Genomic DNA, 21,150 nt, shown 5'->3' on the forward strand with positions numbered 1-21,150 from the left:
CTTCCTCCCATGTCAGAGCATCTAGTTGGCTGAACCTAATTCACATTTAGAACCCTAGTTGCTAGGGATCCTGGGGAATAATTTTTACCTTTTTAACCTCTGTAGTACAAAAGACAACTAGAGGGAGATCGGAAAGGATCATGAGTGCCATTTCTTCATATTTGTGAAAGGATCCTGAGTGCCAATTCATCATATTTGTCACAGGCACTAAGTCAATGGTGATTCATAGATGGTAATACTCCTTGTAGTCAAGTCATCATTTCCAGTAGTTGGCCAGATTGTCCTGCAGCTGTTCAGTCACAAAGATAGGATAGGACAAAACAAATAGCTTCAGTGAGGCAGAATAGGGAAAAAGTTTGTTGATAGTTATTGTCTCCTTTTGCAGTTCTGGGCTGATTGTGCTTAGTTTGTTAAACCTAATATACAGTATTTGCAGTTTTAATTTGGTAACTGAGTTTTAATAAGTAAATGAGTTATTTATATTATCGTGAAGATAATTTAATGCATATCACTCCATTGGTATGTGTTAAAGGCTCATTGATTAAAGAACAGCCATGCTACTGTTAAGTAATACCAGATAAGCTGTTTTTATTGTATTAAGTATGGAGATAAGATCATGGGAAATATGCTGAGCTCTTTTGCTGTCAAGCTGCTGACATCTTTAATTAGTATGAATTAAATTTGGAGAGAAAAGAAATAAATTTTCTAGTAAATGAACAAGTTGATGTGCTGAAAATTGCATTTTTTAATAGTTTTCAAGGGACTTCCCTGGTGGCCTAATGGTTAGGACTCTGCGTTCCCAATGCAGGGGGCCTGGGTTCGATCCCTGGTCAGGGAGCTAGATCCCACATGCATGCTATAACTAAGGAGCCCGCCTGCTGCAACTAAGTCCTGGTGCAACCAAATAAATAAATAAATAAAAATAAATATTAAAAAAATAGTTTTCAAAAATTTCTCACCAGAGTCCATCCAAAAGATAAGAAATGTTTTGTTCCACTCTGTACGGAACAGTCAGCTACTTTAGTTTATCTGTTATCTATGAGTTGGAACTAAGTTTGAGTAATGCCTCTTGATGGTAAGATTCTGCATGAGTGGACTATTCTCTCAGTGCCTTGATAATAACATTGACCTTTGATAACTAATTTCTTAATTGCTCATGATTTCAGAATAAACTTCTTTTAAATTTTATCTCAAATTGAAATGTTTCCTTTATGTACCAGTTAACATTTTGGACAAGTACCATGCTTTGCACACAGAGCTTTTTGATGTGGATCAAACTTTAATGACGTAGCTAGGAGTTAGTGTCTAAATAATATGTCAGATTTTTTTATTCTGTTATTCTACTTCCATAAATCTAACCCAAGGCACTGCAATACTATTTGTAATAGTAATAAAATTGTGAACAGTTGCTGACAGTGGGGAAATGGACAAATTATTGTATAGCCATACAATGGAATGTCCTTTTCAAAGGATAGTTTGATAACATTAGACAGGACTCATGCAATAATGTTAAGTAAAAATGATACAGAATTACCAATGGTATGGTTTCTCAATAGAAATTTTTCCTATAGAAAGTTCTGTGGATGAAAGATAAATAAAAAATTACAAGCATTAGTTCTCTGGGGGGTAATTTTGAAATTATATTTTAAATGTTCTTCAACAAATATGTATCGCTTCTATATATTTTTCTGTCTTTTTATTGTAGAAGTTCATTACTTTTAAAGATCCAAACAATGCAGAAATTTGTAGACTACAAACTATAAAAGTCCTTCAGTCACCTACCTAGGCAAATGAAGTCCAGTTTATCAACTTGTTCTTTTATGGATCTTGCTTTTGTTGTCATATCTAAGAAATCTTTACCTAACCTAAGGTCAGAAAGATTTTCTCCTGTGTTTTCTTTTTTTTTTTTCTCCTGTGTTTTCTTTTAGAAGTTTTCTAGTTTTAGATTTTACATTAGGTCTGTGATCCATTTCAAGTTAATTTTTTATATGTGGTGAGAGGTATGGATTAATTTTTTTTGCATGTGGATATTCATTTGTTCTAATACGATTTGATGGAAAGACTATCCTTTCTCCACTGAATTGCCTTTGCATGTCTGTAGAAAATGAGATATCCATATGTATGTAGGTCTATTTCTGGATTCTCTATTCTGTACCATTGTCTTTATGCCATTACTACTTTGTCTTGATTAGGGTAGTATGATAGAATTCTAAAATGACCTCCAGTGACCTTTGTATAGTGGGAAGGACCTGTGAGTCTGATTATCACTCTGATTATGTTATGTTATATGGCACAGTTGACTAAGAAAGGGAAATTATCTTAGTGGACCTGACCTAATCAGCCAGCAAAGGACTGGGCTTTTCCTGGAGAAAGAGATTCTAAGTACAAGGGGCATTCAACAAAGAAAAACAACAGAGAAAAAGCTGGTTTTCAGAATAGGAGGGGGCCCTAAATGCCAGTGGCCACTAAATTTACAGTAATTTGTTACACAGCAGTAGAAAACAAACACTGTATATAGTAAGTCTTGTAATTAGCTATCTAATCTTATTCTTTTTCAAGGTTGTTTTGGTTATTCTGTGTCCTTTGCATTTTCATATCAACTACTGAAATAAGTTTATCTATAAAAAAGTCTGTTGGGATTTTGATTGGGATTCCATGAAATATATAGATCAAATTTTGGAAGAATTGACGGATGTCAATGAAAAATTAACCAGTCAATCTAAGAAAAAAACGGAAAATTTTATCTGAGCCAAATTGAGCACTGTAACCCAAGAACAGCACATCAGAAAGCTCTCAGAGCTGTTCCACCAATAAGAAGTGTAGGCATAGTTATATAAGTTTTTTTGAGACAGAGGGCTGTACATTAAATGACGTTTTATTGACAGTTACACAGTCCAGATCTAAAAGTCGTGTGGCCCCTTACAAGATCAAGAAGGAATGTTATCTTTCTTTTTTTTAATACATTTATTTATTTATTTATTTTTGGCTGTGTTGGGTCTTCATTGCTGCATGCGGGCTTTCTTTAGTTGTGGCGAGCCGGGGCTAGTCTTCATTGCAATGCGTGGGCTTCTCATTGCAGTGGCTTCTTTTGTTGTGGAGCATGGGCTCTAGGCGCATGGGCTTCAGTAGTTGTGGCACATGGGCTCAGTAGTTGTGGCTCACAGGCTCTAGAGCGCAGGCTCAGTAGTTGTGGCGCACGGGCTTAGTTGCTCCGCGGCATGTGAGATCTTCCCGGACCAGGGCTTGAACCCTGCATGTCCCCTGCATTAGCAGGCAGATTCTTAACCCACTGCACCACCAGGGAAGTCCTGGATATGTTTTTGATAGGCTGATTGTTGGATAAGAGAAAGAGAGGTGACAAGGATGATTCAATTTACCAAATTCAAAGGTGGATTCTTAACCACTGCGCCACCAGGGAAGTCCCAAGAAGGAATGTTATCTTTTAAGGAGTTGCCTGGCTGGTGTTAGGAGAATGTTGCTCTTTATGGCTGAGCAGGTATTTATGCCAACGGGGGAGGTTTGGTTGATGTGTAATATAGATACACAGTTCTCAGTAGTGGGGAGAGAGGAGGCCAAAGGGCAGAGAAAAAATTTTTATGTTTGAATTCTTCTTGTCTGGACATAAAATATGAATTTTATTTCACAGCATTTTTATTTTCTTAAAAATTTGAGTCTTTTGACCCACCCATGTCACTATTTATTTAGATCTTTAATTTCTCTTAGCAATGTTTTACAGTTTTTAGTGTACAGATTTTTCGCATGTTTGGTCAGATTTATCCTTGGGCATTTTATATTTTTTGGTGCTATTGTAAATGGCATTATTTTGTAAATTTCAATTTTTTGATTGTTTATTTCTAGTATATAGAAATACAATTGATTTTTGTATGTTGATATTAAGCAATCTTGCTAAACTAAATTATTAGTTCTAGTAACTTGTGTTTGTGTGTATGTGTAGATTCCATTGAATTTTCCACATAGATTATCATATTGTCTGCAAATACAGTTTTGTTCTTTCCTTTCCAATCGTATGCCCTTTATTTCTTCTTCTTGCCTTATTCTACTGGCTAGATTGCTCAGTGTTTTACCAAAATGATGAGAGTAGACAGTCCAGCCTTGTTCCTGATATTAAGGGGAAAGCCTTTAGCCTTTCATCATTAAGTATAATGTTAACCATAGGTTTTTCAAAGATGTCCTTTATCAACTTGATGAAGTTTCTCTTTATTTCTCGTTTGCTGAGAGTTTTTCATTGGGAATGAATACTGGATTTTGCCAAATGCTTTTCTGTCTTTTGAGTTATTGTGTGGTTTCCCTGTTTTAGCCTGTGGTGAATTATTTTTATTTTCAAGTGTTAAACTAACTTTGCACTCCTGAGATAAACATCACTTGGTTATGTTGTATTATCCTTTTAAAATATTGTTGGATTTGATTTGCTAAGATATGTTTAAATTTTTTGCTTTCACGTTTGTAAGGGCTATCAGGCTGTAGTTTTATTTTCTTGTAATGTCTTTGTCTGGTTTTGGTATCAGGGTACTACTGGCCTCATGGAATGAATTCAGAAATATTCCCTCCTCTTCTGGAAGAGTTTTATTTTAGTAGTCCATTTCTCCCAACTTTTGTGCTATTGTTGACATATTTTACTTACATATTTACCCATATATCTACCATTTCTGGTATTCATATTTTCAAATGATGGCATTTTTGTTCTACCTGAAGGACTTCCTTTTCACATTTCTGGTAGCTCAGGTCTGCTCGAGATGAAATTATTCAGCTTTTGTGTGTCTGAAAAAGTATTTGTTTTACCTTTGTTTTTGATCGACATTTTACCGGTCATAGAATTATAGGCTGATCATTTTTTTTTCTTTCAGTCTTTTAAAGACATTGTTTCACTGTCTTCTAGCTTGCAATGTTTCCAGTGAGGAATCTGCTATCATTCTTATCTTTGTTCCTATGTGTATAATGTGTGTATCCTCTCTTTTTACTTTTAAGATTTTCTCATTGTCATTGATTTTGAGTAATTTGATTATGATATGGTGTGGTATAGTTGTTTTTGCTTGTTTGTTTGTTTTTTATTTATTTTCGGCTGCGTTGGGTCTTTGTTGCTGTGTGCGGGCCCTCTCTAGCTGTGGGAGCAGGGGCCACTCTTTGTTGTGGTCCACATGCTTTTCACTGTGGTGGCTTCCCTTGTTGGGGAGCATGGGCTCTAGGCGTGTGGGCTTCAGCACTTGCGGCTTGTGGACTCAGTAGTTATGACTCGTGGGCTGTAGAGCACAGGCTCAGTAGTTATGGCGCACGGGCCCAGTTGCTCCGCTGCATGTGGGATCTTCCTGGACCAGGGCTCGAACCCGTGTCCCCTGCATTGGCAAGCGTATTTTTAACCACTGCGCCACCAGGGAAGCCTTGGTGTGGTATAGTTTTTTGTGTGGTTCTAATGTTTGGAATTTATTGAGCTTTTTGATTTGTGTTTATAGTTTTCACCAAATCTTGAAAAATGTTAACCATTGTTACTTCAGATATTTTTTTCTGCACTCTCCTCTCTCGTTGTTTGGGGACTACAATTATGCATCTATTAAGATGTTTGAAGTTGTCCCACCTCTCACTGATATTCTTTTTATTTTCTTTTATTTTTTTAATCATGGTAAAATATACATAACAAATTTATATTTTAACCATTTCTAAGTGCACAGTTTAGTGGCACTAAGTACATTTACATTGTTGTGCAACCATCACCACCATCCATTTCCAGAACTGTTTCATTATCCCAAATGGAAACTTTGTACCCATTAAACAGTAATGGGTATTTGTCTCCTACTGCACAGTCCCTGGAAACCAACATCTACTTTCTGTCTCTATGAATTTGACTACCAAGTGAATCATACAATATTTGTCCTTTTGTGTCTGGCTTATTTCACTTAGCATAATGTCTTCAAGATTCCTTTTAAAGGCTGAATAATATTCTCTTCATTTTTAAAAATTCTGTTTTTCCTGTGTTTCATTTTGAATAATTCCTATTGTTATGTCTTCAAGTTTACTATACTTATGCAATATCTGATCAGCTGTTAATCCCATCCAGTGTGTTTTTTATTACATATCTTGTAATTTCATCTCTAGAAGTTTGAGTTGGATCTTTTTTATATGTCTATATCTCTATTTAACTTTTTGAACATATGTAATACAGTTATCATAACTATGTTAATTTCCTTGTCTGATAATTTTATTATCTGTGTCAGTTCTGGGTCAATTTCAATTGATTTTCTACTCATTATAGATGAATTTTTCTACTCCTTTGCATGCCTGGTAATCTTTGGTTGGTTGCCAGACATTGTGATTTTACCTGTTGGGTGCTGAATACTTTCTTATTCCTATTAATATTCTTCTGCTTTGTTGTGGGATGTAGTTAAATTACTTGAAAACAGTTTGATCCTTTTGGTTCTGCTTTTAAGATTTGTTTGGCTGGACCAGAGACATGTTTAGGTTTAGGGCAGGATTTCTCAGTATCAGCACTATAACACTTTGGGTCAGATAATTCTTTGTTGTGAGGGGCTGTCCTGTGCATTGTAGAGTGTTTAACAGCATCCCTAGCCTCTAGTCTTTAGATGATCCCCTAGTTGTGACAACCACAAATGTCTCCAGAAATTGCCAAATATTTTGGGGTGGGCAAATTGCCCTCAGTTGAGAACTACTGTTTTTAGGGTTAATTCTTCCTTACTACTATGGAAAGATCTTATTGTGTACTCTACCCAGTGCCCCATGAATCATGAGATTTTTCATTTTTTTCCAGTCTGGTTGTTTATAGTAGGCACTTTTAGTGGTCTTGTGTGAATACTGGGCATTATTGCCTCTAATCTTTCTGGGTGGTTCTTTTTTCAGTCTTGTTTGGTTTCCTCACATATATGTGCTGATCAGCATTCAGCTGCCTATTCAAGGGAGATCCTTTGCAAATCTCTGGAGTTCCATCTTAGTCTGCTTAGGCTGTTATAACAAAAATACCATAGGTTGGGTGGCTTAAACAACAAATCTATTTCTCACAGTTCTGGAGGCTGAGGAGTCCAAGATCAAAGTGCCAGCAGATTTGGTGTCTGTGAGGACCTGCTTCCTAGTTCATAGGTGGTCAGCTTCTAGTTGTGTCTTTAGATGACAGAAGGGAAGAGAACTCTTTGGGGTGTCTCTTATAAAGGCATTAATTCCATTCACGAGGATTCTGCCTTTATGACCTAATCACCTCTTAATACTATCCTATTGGGGGTTAGAATTTCAACATATGAATTTGGGGGGAATATAAACATTCAGTCCATAACAAGTTCTCTGTCTGTGTATCTTTCTCCTCTCTAGTATTCTATCCCAGGTACACTGCCATCTTGATTTCCCTAGATTCTCAGTTCCATTGCAAGTCACCAAGTCTGCTGGGTCTCACCCAGTTTATATCCTGTACCACTCATGGCTGGGGCAGTAGGGCTCACCTTGTTTCCTACTCTCAAGGATCTCCTTTGTTGTCTGGTGCCCACTGTCTTGAAACTGGTTTTCTCCCCATATATTTAATCTATTTTTTGGCTGTTTCAGGTGGAAAAGTAAATCTGGTTTCTCTTATTGCATCTTGGTCAGAAGCAGAAGTCCCTTTAACTGATAGTTGATTCATATTAATTATTGGTTAAAGCTGAAAGTATTCTGAAACATTTACTTACCTAATTTCTTCATTATGTATATTTGTATGAAACTTATAGCTCTCATATTCTTCGTTAAAAGTCTCCTGTCCCCTGTAGTTCCTGTGGTACAATGTAAATATTAAATTGCCTTGAAGCCTTTTATCATCTGTTAATATACCTCTTTAATGCAGGTTTTCATAGTGTTATCTAAGTATGTAGTAGCACACAATTAACGGTTGTGCCCTGACCTGATGAAGCACAACAGTGCAATGTGTCATGCTTTTAGGGCATTGCCACAGCAGGCTCAAAGACTTCCAGGAGGCTTTCTTGTATGATAACTCATATTTTCTAGCAGCTAAAACATCAGCATCAAAGCCTGTTTGTTAGCCAGATTGAGGGTGTAAAGAACAGATTGTTAGCCAGATTGAAGGTGCTATAAGACAAAAAAAAAAAACCATGAAAGAGATCATTTTGAGCAGTGTGTGAGATGAAACTACTGAAGAATAAGGCTAAAAGGATGGGGTGACTTGGAGACCGTTGGTGGTAAGCTGTTAGAAAAAGGAGAAAGGTAGCAGAATAGAAGTAAAATGACGGAAGGAATCTGGCCTTATCTTGTATGAGAAGAGCTTCTCATACTTATTACATCGTAATTGTTGCAGAGTTTGTAGCATGTGTTTGTTGGATATTCAGGGATGAAATGATTTATTCAGAGAATACCTTGGGGAAAAGATATGTATGTAGTGTGTAGGATGAAGCCATCTGGCTATCTATATGGACTAAAACATAGCAAAATCATTTAAAATGGAACTATATATATGTAATACGTGATATAAAATTATATATATCAATGTGTATAAATTCCATGAGTTGAAAGTGAATAAATCATAATTCCTTGGCCTTTGGGATGACACTGATACACTGTAGGTAAAAATAAAAAAGTTGAGTATGATTTTTTGTAGCTCTGCAGTATATAAAACATGTCCTTACAGATGCATGTACTGTTAATTTTTTAAGACTGAAAAGCTATTGTGGATTAATACTGTTAAAAGCTCTGTTTTGAAACACTGTGATTTAAGATTTTCAAAAACTAGGATTGCTTTTTAGTAATTAAGAAACAAATATTTAATGGGCATGTTTCTTGTTGGCTGAATACTTTTGATGGTATAAGAGGTACTTGGGTAGTTGAGTATCTGCCTTTGTCAGGTGATTATAGGTATTCATGGCAAGAGTTTGTGTGGATAGAAGAATGCAGAAGTAGCAGCTTTTTACTTTCCTTAGCATAAAGAAGCATAGAAAGGTTTTCATAGCCAAAAATGCATGTTGTAAGGGAATGATAAGCACTAAAATCAGGAATTACTACATCTGAGAGGAGAGGAAGGGGTTGCTATCAGCGAAGGACATTCACTTGTATTGATGTTTTGTTTTGCTTTTAAAGCAAACTTTTAAAATCAAGTTCAACATATGTAAAATGTAGATCATACGTATACAGATGGATGAATTTTCACCTGTATAACTAATACCCAGATTAAGAAACAGAACATATGTATTGGAACTGTTTTTTTTCTTTCAAGCTGGGTAGTGGGCACATGGGTGTTTGTTGTGTCATTCTTTCTCGTTCTTCTTCTTTTTTTTTTTTTTTTTTTTTTTTGCGGTACACGAGCCTCTCACCGCTGCGGCCTCTCCCGTTGCGGAGCACAGGCTCCGGACGCGCAGGCTCAGCGGCCATGGCTCACGGGCTCAGCCGCTCCGTGGCATGTGGGATCTTCCCGGACCGGGGCACGAACCCGTGTCCCCTGCATCGGCAGGCGGACTCTCAACCACTGCGCCACCAGGGAAGCCTCTCTTCTTCTTTTTTAATGCTTTAAAGTTTACCTACTGTGGAGTTTTTTTTTTAATATATTTATTTATCTATTTTGGTTGCACCAGGTCTTAGTTGCGGCACGTGGGCTCCTTAGTTGTGGCATGTATGTGGGATCTAGTTCTCTGACTAGGGATCAAATCTGGACCCCCTGCATTGGGAGCGCAGAGTCCTATCCACTGCACTACTAGGGAAGTCCCCTTACTGTGTTTTTAAAAAATCATCTCAGAAGGAAATATGGTCTTTAGAGATCTGGAAAATGCCAGAAAGCCCACAGGCTTTAGTAGTTGAGAAAGTACTTTAGGGAACTAGGTTTTTTCTCCATGTAGGCCTTTGTCTCCCGTATATCTGATAAAGTTTATAAACCTGATATAGACCCAAGTTACTGAACATTTTAAAATGGAAAAAGAACATAAACAGAACTGTGTGGGATCAAAGTAGTAAAAATTATTAGTACTTTTTGAAATAGTACATTGTTGGCCTTTTATAATTGCAGTATAGGGAATTCCCCAGGGGTCCAGTGGTTAGGACTCCATGCTTTCACTGCTGAGGTCCAGGGTTCAATCCCTGGTCAGGGAACTAAGATCCCGCAAACCACGTGGTGAGACCAAAAATTAAAATTAAAAAAAAAAAGGAAATACTGTAATTGCAGTATAAAATATGGCCCCTCAAATTTATGGTACATTGAAATGTTTTATCACTAAATCTCAATGACAGTTTAAGAAGAAAATTCCTTTTTCAGTTCTGTAATGGAATATTCAAGGTATAGAAAGAAATGAGCTGTTAAGATATTTATAGATACTTAATATCTAGTAAAGACTTTATATGTGTTGTAGAAATTATTTGTATAGTAGATAGAAATATGCTTAATCTAAGGGGTTTCCTGCAGTTAGTTATCTATCTGCCTTTGTGGGGTTGTGTGTTTTTTTTTTTTTTGCGGTAGGCAGGCCTCTCACCGCTGTGGCCTCTCCCGCCGCGGAGCACAGGCTCCGGACGCGCAGGCCCAGCGGCCATGGCCCACAGGCCCAGCCGCTCCGCGGCACGTGGGATCCTCCCGGACCGGGGCACGAACCCGCGTCCCCTGCATCGGCAGGCGGACTCTCAACCACTGCGCCACCAGGGAAGCCCGGGGTTGTGTGTTTTTTTGGAGGCGGGGTGGGGGGAGACTTATTCCACGAGCATGAAGATTTCTGAAATTTGATTTATTTTTACGTATAACAAATCTTTCTATATATCTCATTTTATGAACAGTGTTATTTTTCTCAATTCTTCTCACCAGTAGGCTTTTTCTAATTAAGTTATGGCTTGCTGTGGTGTGGAAAAGCCATTTGTAAAATATTACCAAAAAAACATTTTGCAAAAATGTTCGGTCATTAGCTTTCCTTTTGCTATTGGGGTTATATGCATATAATTATTAGAATGTTAATCTGTTGAGAGCTACTCATTAATGAATAATTTTTGTTTCTTTTACTCTCGTCTGGAAGCCAATAGGGCAGTGTAGATGAATTACTGTTTCTGATGTGTTTACGTGTATTTTGTCTTCAAAGGAGTTCTTAGGACACCCTGAAATTTTTGTTTTATTTTCCTGTTTTCCCTTGACAGGCAGCGGAAGAGGAAATGGCTTTTCCTAATCAGCTCTGCATTCGCCGCTGGACTACCAAGCATGTAGCTGTTTGGCTGAAGGATGAAGGCTTTTTTGAGTATGTGGACATTTTATGCAATAAGCACCGACTTGATGGAATCACATTGCTAACGTTGACTGAATATGATCTCCGGTCTCCTCCTCTGGAAATCAAAGTCTTAGGGGACATTAAAAGGTTAATGCTGTCAGTCCGAAAATTGCAGAAAATACATATTGATGTTTTAGAAGAGATGGGATACAACAGTGACAGTCCCATGAGTTCCATGAGCCCTTTCATTAGTGCTCTTCAGAATGCAGAGTGGCTCTGTAATGGGGAACCTTCACACGACTGTGACGGACCCATCACTGATTTGAATTCTGATCAATACCAGTATGTGAATGGTAAAAACAAACATTCTATTCGAAGATTGGACCCAGAGTATTGGAAGACCATATTGAGTTGTATATATGTTTTTATAGTGTTCGGATTTACATCTTTCATAATGGTTATAGTCCACGAGCGAGTGCCTGACATGCAGACCTATCCACCACTCCCGGATATATTCTTAGACAGGTAAGTTTTGTTGCTAGTTGCCAAGTTTGTAGAAGATAGCTGTACTAGCAATGATAATGATATATTCATGATAATTACATTCTTTATTGTTGTTTTGGTTGATATATACTTCCCATTTGCCTTATCTTGTGCTATATAAAGATGCTTTAGAATTGCCTTTTTCTCTTAGAGTAAACTAGACCTTAAGCCTAGATGAGTAGCAAGAACCACTGCTTAATTTATTTTTCTACAGCTATGTTATAGCTCCTTGGGCACTTCAGATTTTAAAAGGGTTTCCTGGAATGTTATATGTAATAAATGGAATTTGTTTACTTTTTTTTAAAAAAAGATGAACAGGGTTTTGCTTCTTCTAAAAATATGGGGAGGTCTCATGTATCATCAGATAAATTAGAACTATCACAAATACAAACTGATTCATGGATAGTATTCTGTTTTTATAAATACTGAATGCATAAAAAAGAGTATAGTATATTATATGAAAAATAAGAATAGAACAAAACTCAAAACTATTAGTTTTTATATTTGCGGGTTTTTTTTTTTTTTTTTTTTTCTGCGGTACACAGCCCTCTCATTGTTGTGGCCTCTCCCATTGCGGAGCACAGGCTCTGACGCGCAGGCTCAGCGGCAATGGCTCACGGGCCCAGCCGCTCCGCAGCATGTGGGATCTTCCCAGACAGGGGCATGAACCGTGTCCCCTGCATCAGCAGGCGGACTGTCAATCACTGCGCCACCAGGGAAGCCCTATATTTGTGGTTTTAAAAAATCTTTTGAAAGTTTGTAGTGCTGTCTTGTTTTTGTAAAACGTTGTGCCCCTGAAATTGAAACTGTGATTAAAAATCTTCCAACAAACAAAAGCCCAGACCAGGTGGCTTCACAGGCGAATTCTATCAAACACTTAGAGAAGAGAAGAGCTAACACCTATCCTTCTCAAACTCTTCCAAAATATAGCAGAGGGAGGAACACTCCCAAACTCATTCTATGAGGTCACCATCACCCTGATACCAAAACCAGACAAAGATGTCACAAAGATGGGCTTCGCTGGTGGCGCAGTGGTTGAGAGTCTGCCTGCCGATGCAGGGGACACGGGTTTGTGCCCCGGTCTGGGAAGATTCCACATGCCACGGAACGGCTAGGCCCTGTGAGCCGCGGCCACTGAGCCTGCGCGTCCGGAGCCTGTGCTCCGCAACGGGAGAGGCCACAACAGTGAGAGGTCCATGTACCGCAAAAAAAAAAAAAAAAAAAAAAGATGTCACAAAGAAAGAAAACTACAGGCCAATATCACTGATGAACATAGATGCAAAAATCCTCAACAAAATGCTAGCAAACAGAATCCAACAGCACATTAAAAGGATCATACACCATGATCAAGTGGGGTGTATTCCAGGAATGCAAGGATTCTTCAATATACGCAAATCAATCAACGTGATACACCATATTAACAAATTGAAGGAGAAATACCGTATGATCATCTCAATAGATGCAGAGAAAGCTTTCAACAAAATTCAACACCCATTTATGATAAAAACCCTGCAGAAAGTAGGCATAGAGAGAACTTTCCTCAACATAATAAAGGCCATATATGACCAACCCACAACCAACATCCTCCTCAATGGTGAAAAACTGAAACCATTCCCACTAAGATCAGGAACAAGAGAAGGTTGCCCACTGTCACCACTCTTATTCAACATAGTTTTGGAAGTTCTAACCACAACAATCAGAGAAGAAAAAGAAATAAAAGGAATCCAAATCGTAAAAGAAGAAGTAAAGCTGTCACTGTTTGCAGATGACATGATACTGTAGATAGAGAATCCTAAAGATGCTACCAGAAAACTACTAGAGCTAATCAATGAATTTGGTAAAGTAGCAGGATACAAAATTAATGCACAGAAATCTCTGGCATTCTTATACACTAATGATGAAAAATCTGAAAGTGAAATTAAGAAAACATTCCCATTTACCATTCAACGAAAGGAATAAATATCTAGGAGTAAACCTACCTAAGGAGACAAAAGACCTGTATGCAGAAAACTATAAGACACTGATGAAAGAAATTAAAGATGATACAAAAAGATGGAGAGATATACCATGTTCTTGGATTGGAAGAATCAACATTGTGAAAATAACTCTACTACCCAAAGCAATCTACAGATTCAGTGCAATCCCTATCAAACTACCACTAGCATTTTTCACAGAACTAGAAAAAAAATTTTCACAATTTGTATGGAAACACAAAAGACCCCGAATAGCCAAAGCAATCTTGAGAACGAAAAACAGAGCTGGAGGAATCAGGCTCCCTGACTTCAGACTATACTACAAAGCTACAGTAATCAATGCAGTATGGTACTGGCACAAAAACAGAAATATAGAGCAATGGAACAGGATAGAAAGCCCAGAGGTAAACCCACGCACATATGGTCACCTTATCTTTGATAAAGGAGGCAAGAATATACAGTGGAGAAAAGACAGCCTCTTCAATAAGTGGTGCTGGGAAAACCGGACAGGTACATGTAAAAGTATGAAATTAGAACCCTCCCTAACACCATACACAAAAATAAACTCAAAATGGATTAAAGACCTAAATGTAAGGCCAGACACTGTCAAACTCTTAGAGGAAAACATAGGCAGAACACTCTATGACATAAATCACAGCAAGATCCTTTTTGACCCACCTCCTAGAGAAATGGAAATAAAAACAAAAATAAACAAATGGGACCTAATGAAACTTAAAAGCTTTTGCACAGCAAAAGAAATCATAAACAAGCCGAAAAGACAGTCCTCAGAATGGGAGAAAATATTTGCAGATGAAGCAACTGACAAAGGATTAATCTCCAAGATTTACAAGCAGCTCATGCAGCTCAATAACAAAGAAGCAAACAACCCAATCCAAAAATGGGCAGAAGACCTAAATAGACATTTCTCCAAAGAAGCTATACAGATTGCCAACAAACACATGAAAGAATGCTCAACATCGTTAATCATTAGAGAAATGCAAATCAAAACTACAATGAGATATCATCTTACACCGGTCAGAATGGCCATCATCAAAAAATCTAGAAACTAAATCCTGGAGAGGGTGTGGAGAAAAGGGAACCCTCTTGCACTGTTGGTGGGAATGTAAATTGATACAGCCACTATGGAGAACAGTATGGAGGTTCCTTAAAAAACTACAAATAGAACTACCATACGACCCAGCAATCCCACTACTGGGCATATACCCTGAGAAAACCGTAATTCAAAAAGAGTCATGTACCAAAATGTTCATTGCAGCTCTATTTACAACAGCCAGGACATGGAAGCAACCTAAGTGCCCATCAACAGATGAATGGATAAAGGAGATGTGGCACGTATATACAATGGAATATTACTCACCCATAAAAAGAAACGAAATTGAGTTATTTGTAGTGAGGTGGATGGACCTAGAATCTGTCATACAGAGTGAAGTAAGTCAGAAAGAGAAAAACAAATACCGTATGCTAACACATATATATGGAATCTAAGAAGAAAAAAAAGGTCATGAAGAACCTAGGGGTAAGACGGGAATAAAGACACAGACCTACTAGAGCATGGACTTGAGTATATGGAGAGGGGGAAAGGTAAGCTGTGACAAAGTGAGAGAGTGGCATGGACATATATACACTACCAAACGTAAAATAGATAGCTAGTGGGAAGTAGCCGCATAGCACAGGGAGATCGGTTAGGTGGTTTGTGACCACCTAGAGGGGTGGGATAGGGAGGATGGGAGGGAGGGAGACGCAAGAGGGAAGAGATATGGAAACATATGTATATGTATAACTGATTCATTTTGTTATAAAGCAGAAACTAAGGCACCATTGTAAAGCAATTATACTCCAGTAAAGATGTTTAAAAAATAAAAACAAAACGTTGTACTCTTCTGAAAGTGCCTTATAGTATATGGGTTTTTTTAAAATGAAATGAATTAAAATGTCCATGTTAAGATGGCAGGATGACATATATATAACATTTTATTCTCTCTCGAGCCCTGACTAAAAGTATAGTAAAGAAGTTGTGTTTGTTTGTTGGTCTTAAGTTGTAAACTTACAAGGAAAGGGTAGATAAGAGAGGAGAAAACAGCCATACATTTTTGGGAGTTTGAAAGCAGATGGGTGAGGGACTTCCCTGGTGGTCCAGTGGTTAAGTCTCCGCACTGCAATGCAGGGGGCCCGGGTTCGATCCCTGGTCAGGGAACTAGATCCCATATGCTACAAATAAAAGATCCCGCATGCTGCAACTAAGAGCCGGCACAGCCAAATAAATAAATGAATATTAAAAAAAAAAAAGGAAAAGCAGATGGGTGAGTGGCAACTAGCAGAGCTAAAGTAACCTAATTCTAAAGCAGCAGTTGGGAAAACTGAGAACCAACCCAAACTATCTTGCAGATTTCTCAAAGCTCTGGATACTGTGGGTGAAAGGGTGGTGCTAAAATAAGGAAGCTGTTTAAGAAGCTGTTAGATCCCTATATCTCCTTCCCTGTTCTATCGTACACAATTTTTCCAGCAGAAGACCCTAAGGAAGTAAGGAAGACAGCATGTGGATATCTGATGAAAGAGTACTCTAGGCAGAGGAAACAGCAAGGTGCAGGAATCCTGAATTGGTAGTAGGCTTAGCATGTTTAAGGAACAGCAAGTGAGAGATGGAGAGAACAGTTGTAGGTGAGATCTGAGAGGAGACAGAAGTCCAGATTTTGTAGGTACTTGTAGACAATTGTAAGGACTTTAGCTTTCATTCTAAGTGAAAAGGGAAGCCATTGGAAAGCATTTAGGAGAAGAGTAGAGCGATCTAACTTCCATTTTAAAAGGTCAATCTAATTGTTGTTAATAGAATAGCTCGGTGGTGGGGATGGGAAAGTAGAGGTTAGTTAAATTATTGAATCCGTCTAGGCAAAGATGGGGTGGGGTGGATTGGATGAGAAGAGTAGTGGTACATACGTGTGTGTGTGTGTAGATATACATATATGTATATATATGTGTGTGTGTGTATGTATGTACATACAGGCAACAAGATTTGCTTATGGATTTGCATGTAAGGTGTAAGAGAAAGAGAGAATTCAAGGATTATTTCAAGATTTTTTTTTAAATTAATTTATTTATTCTGGGTTGTGTTGGGTCTTTGTTTCTGTGTGAGGGCTTTCTCTAGTTGTGGCAAGCGGGGGCCACTCTTCATCACGGTGTGTGGGCTTCTATCGCGGCCTCTCTTGTCGCGGAGCACAGGCTCCAGACGCGCAGGCTCAGTAGTTGTGGCTCACGGGCCTAGTTGCTCCGCGGCATGTGGGATCTTCCCAGACCAGGGCTCAAACCCGTGTCCCCTGCATTAGCAGGCAGATTCTCAACCACTGCACCACCAGGAAAGCCCTATTCCAACGTTTTTGACTTGATCATCTGGAAGGATAGAGTTGTCCTTTATAGAGGTGGGAAGACTGTGGAAAGACCTGACTTGAAGAGAAAAGTAAGGGTTTGGTTTTAGACATGTCAAGTTTGAAGTATCTTTTACACCAAATCAGAAGTCAAGTCAGAGATGGAAAGATGAGTTAGTGTTCAGAGAGATCTAGGCTGAAATTTGGGAGTTACAAGTGCAGATAAAGCCATGATATTAGATAATGTCTACTAGGAAGTGAGTTTAGAAGGGAAAGGAATATTGAAGATTGAGCCCAGGAACAGGTATAATGTTTAGAGGTCAGAAAAGTAAGGCAAAACTAGTAAAGACGACGACTGAGGAGGTCAGGGCAGAGAGAGTGAGAGAGTATTATGCAAGCCAAGTTAAAAAAAAAAATTTAAGAAGACAGGAATAAATTATAATTAGCTGTGTCAAATGCTGCTGAGGGGTCAAGTAAGATGAGGATAATTGACCATAGACTTTGACAAGAGTTAATAAGGGCAAAAGCCTGATTATAATGGGTTCAAGAGAGAATGTGAGACTGGAATTTACCTAAAGGTGTATCTCCACAAATATGAAACAGCATATGGACAGAGTTATTCATTGCGACATTAATTGTAATAATTATAAATATTGGAAATAATCTAAATGCTTATCCATGGAAAACTGGTTGAATATACTGTGGTACACCTACACAATAGAGTACTATTTAATCATAGAAAAGAATGAGGAAGATTTCTATGAACTGATGTGAAATGGTTTGTAGGAAAAACTCAGTAGCTGTGAAGCACCATGAGCATCCAGATCAATGGTTTCTAAATACCAATCTGTACTAAAGGAACAGACCAGGGCTCCTTAGAGAAAGGAAAGGGTAGCATGTGGATATCTGATGAAAGAGTACTCTAGGCAGAGGAAACAAGTCTGGGGCATGGTAAGCATAAAATTAGCCTGAAATAGATTTTGTGCCATAAAGCAAGGAAGTAGAAACCTATCAAAAGAACATATGAGCTGGTTTTAAGGGGCTCTCATTGATCAAATTAGGACAATTGGAACATCAAAAAGCATAATAAGGGCTTCCCTGGTGGCTCAGTGGTTGAGAATCTGCCTGCTAATGCAGGGGACATGGGTTCGAGCCCTGGTCTGGGAAGATCCCACATGCCGCGGAGCAACTAGGCCCGTGAGCCACAACTACTGAGCCTGCGCGTCTGGAGCCTGTGCTCCGCAACAAGAGAGGCCGCGATAGTGAGAGGCCCATGCACCGCGATGAAGAGTGGCCCCTGCTTGCCACAACTAGAGAAAGCCCCCGCACAGAAACGAAGACCCAACACAGCCAAAAATAAATAAATTTTTTTAAAAAAGCGTAATGATGGTAATGGATTATAATATACTGAGTAAGAAAAAGAATCTATGAACCCATAGTGATAAATAAAACAAACAAAAAATGGTTGACTGAGGGGGGAAGTTCTTCAAGGGAATTATAAGGGAAGTTGAAGAGCCATAACCAAGCTCAGTACATGAACTTTAATTGAATCCTCAATCAAGAAAAAAAAATACTGCTATAAAGGACATTTTAGGGACAGTTAGGAAAATTTGAATATGGATGGCATATTAAATGATACGGTTTAACACTAAATCAGTGTTACAATTTCCTGGGTGTAATAGTGTATTGGGTTATGAAGAGGGTATCCTTGTTCTTAGGAGATACATGTTGAAGTATTTAGGGGAGAAGTGTCATAATGTCTGCAACTTATTTTGGGAAGGGTTTAGTCTCCTCCAAGAGTGTGTATGTGTATTTAGGTTTGTATAGAAAGAGGGAAGTAAAGCAAATATGGGAAAATGTTAATTATTGTAAACAATTGATAGATTTAAGTGAAGAATATAAAGTGTTTATCTTTCAGCTTTTCTTTTGTTATGATCAGAATTTTTCAAAGTAAAAAAATTGGGTAAAGCAGTGAGAGGGGAAGAGAATGGGAAGAGAGAAATTGGAAACAATCAAGTCTTACAAGCCCTTAAAAGTTTTTCTATAAGGGCAACAGAGAAATGGAGTTGTATTGGAGAAAGGAGGAAAAGATATGGAGTCTCCAGGGTTTTGTTTTGGATGGACTATATTATATAGCATGATTGTTGTACTGATGATAGGAATGACCCAGTTTAGAGGGAAGGAGATACTGTTAGAGGAAAGAGAGGGTATAATTGATGGAATAATATCCTTGAGTAGATGAAAAGGGGTAGGATCTAGTGGGTGGGAGAGGCTGGTCTTAGGCACAGGGTCTATTAATTCATAACAGAAGGGAAGACAGAAAATATGGGAACAGATATAAGGTTGCTAGATGTGATGGTAAAGCATGAGGAAGTCCTCTGATGATTGTTTTTATTTCCTCTGAAAACAGGGATTTAGAAGAGAGAGAAGGTCGGAGGTTTGAGGAGAAAGGATGAAGTGTAAAATAGTCATCTATGAGAGTGAATAGACTTGTGTGATGTAGTAGCAGCACTAAAGACCTCCTTGAGGTTAATAGTCATGTTGATATTGTGTGTTTTTACCAGCCTCACTCAACTGCACAGATACAGGTATAGAATATGTAGATAATTGGATTTAAGTGGGCTTTAAGTTTTGCTAGGCAATGCAATGAAGGAAAAAGAGGAAAGGGAGTGATTATAATGACTAACCGTGGACATAGGTAGAGAAGGAGGGACAGGAGGATATGAGGTAGGTGAAGGACTACCTCATGAGGTGAGATAGGTGAAAGTGTTATAAGATCTGTGGATTTGGGGTCTCAGAATTATTGAAGTTGGAGTACTAGAAGGAATAAGATGGAAAGACAAGAGGTGTTGGTTAGTATAGAATTCTTGACGTTGAGATTATGAAGAATAATCTTGATAATGACAAGATCCAGTTTATAACCGTGGATGGTGGGTCGCTGAAGTAGAGTAAAAGACAAGGTCATAGGAGGAGAAGTAAAAAGAGGAGTGAGAAGGATATGTACCACAACAGGCGAAGTTTTGGAGAGTGACAGTGAACCAAAACCTAAAATCTCAAGAAATCAGAGAATGGATGCTAAGGTTCTATAGATGACTATGAAAGGCATAATGGGAAAAAAGAGGGAAATGATTGATCGTGAGGATTTTATTTTAAAGTGTACAATTCAGTGGTTTTTAGTATATTTACAAAGGTGTGCAACCATCACCACAAATTCCAGAACGTTTTCAACACCCCAAATAGACTCATATCCATTATCAGTCACACCCCATTTCCCTTCTCCCTCGAGACCCTGGCAACCACAATCTACTTTCTGTTTCTATTTCTATGGATTTGTCTATTCTGGACATTTCATATAAATGGCCATTACAACATGACGCCTTATTTTGTGTCTGGCTTCTTTCATTTAGCATAATGTTTTTAAGATTCATCCATATAAGTAGTATGTATCAGTACTTCATTCCTCTTTACTACAGAATATTATTTCATTGTTTGGATATACTACATTTAGCTTATCCATTCATTAGTTGATGAAGGTTTGAGTTGTGTCCACTTTTTGGCTACTATTAATAATGCTGCTATGAACATTCATATACAAAGTTTTGTATAGACATATGTTTTCAATTTGCAGTGGGGGTTTGAAACCAAATTTTGCCTAACAAGTCTACAGTTCCACCAGCTACAAAGCCCCATGCTCTTAAGTATGTAAACTTTATTCACAGGAGAATGGTAGCAGGTGCTGTCAGCATTCCTCCTATATCCCCTCAGATCTCTTTTCCATTTTCTTGCACACTTATACTCCCAACATCCAGCAATTGTATGTCTTTGTTGGAGAACTGCTCTTGGGCTGCTAGAATACACTTTGCCTGCTTAAAAAGAGAGCCAAACATACTTGGAAATTTACATCCCTTCAGCAGCAGCCCTTAACCAATAACTGATGAGGTGGGGTATAAATATTTCATTTCTCTTTGCCCTAATTAGGACAACTTTTAGGTTGGACGTACACTGTCTCCCAGATTCCTTGCAGGATTGAGCCAAAGTTACCCTTGCCTGAGTTTACCACAGGGCTTTGCTTGATGTCTCACTCTT

At 38.2% G+C, this 21,150-nt stretch overlaps 1 protein-coding gene across 2 annotated transcripts in view; it reads left to right on the top strand.

The window, feature by feature from the left end:
• Positions 1 to 11,100: 11,100 nt before the first annotated feature.
• The window catches only part of VDAC2 (voltage dependent anion channel 2), a 69,414-nt gene continuing 59,364 nt past the window's right edge, over positions 11,101 to 21,150 (top strand). For both annotated transcript variants that reach the window (XM_049697237.1, XM_049697238.1), the window contains exon 1: positions 11,101 to 11,693. In XM_049697237.1, the coding sequence (XP_049553194.1) occupies positions 11,116 to 11,693 (578 nt within the window). In that variant the 5' untranslated portion in view covers positions 11,101 to 11,115. The remainder of the gene's footprint in view (positions 11,694 to 21,150) is intronic.

Source organism: Orcinus orca, chromosome 14, assembly GCF_937001465.1.
Source record: "Orcinus orca chromosome 14, mOrcOrc1.1, whole genome shotgun sequence".
Lineage (NCBI taxonomy): Eukaryota > Metazoa > Chordata > Mammalia > Artiodactyla > Delphinidae > Orcinus > Orcinus orca.